The sequence below is a fragment of the Cebus imitator genome, unplaced genomic scaffold, assembly GCF_001604975.1.
Source record: "Cebus imitator isolate Cc_AM_T3 unplaced genomic scaffold, Cebus_imitator-1.0 Scaffold29, whole genome shotgun sequence".
In the NCBI taxonomy this organism is placed as follows: domain Eukaryota; kingdom Metazoa; phylum Chordata; class Mammalia; order Primates; family Cebidae; genus Cebus; species Cebus imitator.
Window position 1 is genome coordinate 8,363,566 of NW_016107344.1, and position 5,090 is coordinate 8,368,655.

The 5,090-nt window shown below is 37.4% G+C and overlaps 1 protein-coding gene across 2 annotated transcripts in view; it reads left to right on the forward strand.

Moving 5' to 3' along the window:
- Window positions 1-5,090, forward strand: part of PIBF1 (progesterone immunomodulatory binding factor 1) — a 233,993-nt gene that overhangs the window by 134,747 nt on the left and 94,156 nt on the right. For both annotated transcript variants that reach the window (XM_017523632.2, XM_037736793.1), the window contains exon 13: window positions 943-1,033. In XM_017523632.2, coding sequence (XP_017379121.1) covers window positions 943-1,033 — 91 coding nt within the window. The remainder of the gene's footprint in view (window positions 1-942; window positions 1,034-5,090) is intronic.

The window sequence follows — 5,090 nt, forward strand, 5'->3', positions numbered from 1 at the left end:
CGCGATCTCGGCTCACCGCAACCTCCGCCTCCTGGGTTCAGGCAATTCTCCTGCCTCAGCCTCCTGAGTAGCTGGGATTACAGGCACGTGCCACCATGCCCAGCTGAATTTTTGTATTTTTAGTAGAGAGGGGGTTTCACCGTGTTGACCAGGATGGTCTCGATCTCTTGACCTCGTGATCCACCCGCCTCAGCCTCCCAAAGTGCTGGGATTACAGGCGTGAGCCACCGCGCCCGGCCATGCTTTTCTTTCATCTTGAATAACTTTGTCCTGAAGTGATTTAACAGAATTTTTGTAGCCTTTAGAATTTGGACTTATCTAACAAGAGTATAAATTGACTTGAGTTGTAAGCACTGAGCACTGTTACTTCTATCAAGTCTCGCTTTTATTTTTGAGATGTAAAACAGGCTTTATTTTCTTGGTTGCCCAAAGGCAGAGCAAGGACTGTCTGGTCTTTCTTATGATTATATATTTTAATTTTAAATATCTCTCCCTCAAACACACAAATGTATGTTACTGTTTTAATACTTTTTGTACCTTTAAAATAATAATAATGAATATTGTCTTAATTTAAAAATCATTATCAAGAAGAGAATTAATGACTTTGATGTAATTTTTTTGTTATATATTACATATTTCATGCAAAAACCTTTGAATCCTTCAGAATAATATAGGTATTATTATACTTTTTAACAGGAAGATCTAACGTGATATGATGTGCAATCGCTTATACATTTCAAAAATAAATGAAGCAAATTCAAGCAAGGATATACTTTTAAGAAACATGCTTCTACTTACAAATGGGCTGTTTAAGATTACTATAGCCCTTTCAAATGTTTTTATGCTCCCTAATTCATTATTATAACCTCTTTTATTTTCACTACTACCATGTTTTTTAAAGGAAAAAAGTTATTTCATATTATACACTTCAATGTTTTCCAGTTGAAAATGAAGATGAGGCGGAAAGAGTTCTTTTTTCCTATGGCTATGGTGCTAATGTTCCCACAACAGCCAAAAGACGACTAAAGCAAAGGTAAAATCAGTATATATTTATTTTATTTATCTATTTAAGCTAAATGTAATTACATTTGCGCTTTCTGATAGTGTACTGGGTTCAGTGGCAAAGTCCTTTATTCTTACTATGCATAAATATTAAATTTCTCACAAAATAAAACAGTAAGTAATAATCATATATTTCATATATATTTAAATGAATTTAATGGTTTGTAGAATAGACGTGTATGTTAGAATTTCTGTAGAATTAGATTTGATGATAAGGACCTTGTTTTTATTTTCACATTAATTTCAGATGAGCTACAAATGCTTTATATCAACAGTATTCAGATTAAAATTCATTATGCTTCTTTTTTCTTTCTCTCTTTTTTATTCACCTGCCTACATTCCTTGACATACATGTTATGGAAAGTGACATGGAATTAATGCATATGTTGTGATTGAAACTATAAAAGGCTTTGTGAAAACCAAGACAATTTGGAAGATCCACTAGTTATCTTGCGAAATACTGCTTAAAAGTACAGGCAGCCCTCTATATCCATGGGTTTTGCATGTGTGAATTCAACCAACCGCTGACGAAAATATTTGAGAAAATAGTGGATGGTTGCATCTGTGTTAAACGTGTGCAGACTTTTTTTCTTGTCATTACTCCTTAACACAGTACAGTTATTTACATAGCATTTACATTTTGTTAGGTATTATAAGTAATCTAGAGATCATTTAAAGTATATGGGAGGGTATGCATGGGTTATATGCAAATATTATACCAATTGTATATAAGGTACTTGAACACTCATGGATTTTGGTATCCACAGAAGTTAGGGAGTGTACACTGGAATCAGTCATTCCACAGATACCAACAGACAACTGTACACTAACAGAAAATTGTACCTATATTAATCGGATTTCCAGTTGACCTGCCTGATTTTTATTCCTAACTCCTCTGTCTCACCAAAATATATCCTATTTGCAAAAACATCTCACTGCCCCATTCACTACCACATCAAATCCATCAAATCTGAATGTTTCTTTTAGACTTCCAAGCGCCTCCATAATATAGCCCTGCCTCTCCAGCCTTATTTGCCTCTCTACCCAAAATGTGGATGGATGTACCTCTCTATTTCTCTGCCTATAAAACATCTGTTTTCTCTATACCACACAGTAGAGCATTTGTCTGATCTCATTAGCTATCATTTTCTGTGTAATTTACCTATCTAGATGGAAAGTTCTTCAAGGTCAGCAACTGCATCTTTTTTTTTTTCCTTGAGACGAAGTCTCACTCTGTTGCCCAGACCCTGAGTGCAGTGGCACAGTCTAGGCTCACTGCAACCTATCTCCCAGGTTCAAGCAATTCTCCTGTCTCAATCTCCCAGGTAGCTGGGACTGTAGGCGTGCACAACCACACCCAGCTAATTTTTGTATTTTTAGTAGAGACAGGGCTTCACCATGTTGGCCAGGCTGGTCTCAAACTCCTGGCCTTAAGTGATCCACCCTCCTCAGCCCTCCAAAGTGCTGGGAACACAGGAGTGATCCACCACGCCTGGCCTAGCAACTACATTTTTTTTTTTTTTTTTTTTTGAGAAGAGTCTCACTGTGTTGCCCAGGCTAGAGGGCAGTGGCACGATCTTGGCTCACTGCAACCTCCACCTCCCAGATTCAAGTGATTCTCCTGTCTCAGCCTCCCGAATAGCTGGGATTACAGGCATGTGCCACCATGCCCAGCTAATTTTTGTATTTTTAGTAGAGACTGGGTTTCACCATATTGGCCAGGCTAGTCTCAAACTCCTGACCTCAAGTGATCTACCCGCTTTGGCCTCCCAAAGTGCTGGGATTACAGGTGTGAGCCACCGTGCCCTGCCAACTACATCTTATTCTTTTTTCTTTCTCACTGTCTCAGTGCAGGGTACCTAGTAAAATTGTTTCTTCATCTGAGCATTTGAGAATTCAAAGCTGCTTTTTTTCACATGAACTGATTTAGACATTTAGAGACATTATACACAAAGAAAAACCATCTTAACTCTGATACTCGTGTGGAAACTTTTAAGTGATGTCTCAGAAAATAGAATATCTGTATGGCTATCTAAAATGATGTATCCTCATTCATATAGTGGTGAATGTAAAAAAAAAAAGTGATGTAGGATATAGACCACTTTATGAAAAGCAAGGAAGAGATGCCTAGAACTTAACGGCTCTTACCAGTTAAACTTAAATATATGCCAAATTTTGATCAAGGCTATATGAATAGAAAGTATCAATTTGTAATTGGAATGTTTTAATTCTGTCTGGTGAGGATTCAGATATTTCTAAATAATGTATTATTTTTAAAAATCATTCTCATTCCCATTTTCTCCAAAAGTCACAATAGGTAACCTAGGATACTTTATAATTTTCAGCATATCTTTTTCTGAATCTGATGTTACCTAAGGAAGAATAGAACATAGCTTCGTGGGTAAGAGATTTATCAGTGGCAAATGATAGGCAAAATACTAAAAACTGAAATTTAAAGGGAAAAGTCACATTCTTTTCTTTATTTTGGCTTCTGAATCTTTCAAAAGAATCTTGGTTACAAGAAAAAATAGGGTCAGATGCGGGGACTCACGCCTGTATTCCCAGCGCTTTGGGAAGCCAAGGAAGGCAGATTGCTTGAATCCAGGAGTTTGAGAACAGCCTGGGCAACACAACGAAAACCCATCTCTACAAAAAATACAAAAACTTAGCTGAACGTGGGGACATGTGCCTGTAGTTCCAGCTACCCTACCCAGGAGGCTAAGGTGGGAGGATCACCCGAGCCCATGACATCCAGGCAGCAGTGAACTGTGATTGTCCCCCTCCACTTCAGCCTGGGTAACAGAGTGAGACCCTGTCTCTAAAAAAAAAAAAAGAAAGAAAGAAAGAAAGAATTTTAGTATTGGAAGTTTGCTTTTCTTAGCCCCAAATGCTGAGTTTTTTCAAAATTGCAATTATTTCTGTTGTATCTTACCATTTTTTTAAGAATTTTGAAAAGTAAAGGTTGGCTTTTAATATAAAGTGAAAATTTAAGGAACCACAACTGATTCATATTCTAAATAATGTTAACTGTCCAAATATTCTAAAGATTCTATCACTGAGCTATCTATGTGCCTTGAACATGTGCCTAATGGGCATGCTATAAATACCCCTGGCCAGCTGGTGCCAGGCATTCTTCTCATGGTGAGCCAGAGGGTTATTTTGAGGAAGTGCTTCTCAGGTCATCTAAGCTGAATGACAGGAAAGTAAGGCTAGATATCTAAAGAAAACATTTATGCATTCCTTCATGCATTCAACAACTTTTATTGAGTGCTTACTGTATGCACAAAATTGATCAGCAAACTGAAGATCCCAGTTTAGAGTCTGACACATTTCTGAAGTTTGCAAAGTCCACATTTAAATTTATAATGGATATTTGTAAAGAAGGCAGTTGGCTTTTTGCTCTTTTTATGTTTATTTGAGATAAAAACAGTGTAATCTTTGAGAGAATTATATTTAATCCTTCACATTTGAAATTAAAGGATTGGAGCCAGACGTAGTGGCATGCACCTGTAATCCCAGCTCCTGGGGAGGCTGAGGCAGAAGGATCACCTGAGACCAGGAGTTTGAAGCTGTAGTACACTGTAATTGCACCTGTGACTAGCCACTGCACTCCAGCCTGGGCAAACATAGAGACTCCTATCTATCAAAAAAAGAAAAGAAAATCAATGGAAACTTAAGGTGAATGATAATTCAGTCAGAACAGTAAATGAAATATTTGCAAAGTATAGTTTTCATTGTGCATCAGCCTATACCAAAATATATTAAAGTTTCCAGGTACTACACAATAGATTCCATTCATATTAAATTTGATTTAAAATCTTATGTATTCAACAACCAGAATTAGATATTTTAGGGTAACATTCAATTGGAGGGAGGTTTTTGATTTAGTATAAAAGTAATGCCTGTTTTGGCCGGGCGCGGTGGCTCAAGCCTGTAATCCCAGCACTTTGGGAGGCCGAGGCGGGTGGATCACGAGGTCAAGAGATCGAGACCATCCTGGTCAACACGGTGAAACCCCGTCTCTACTA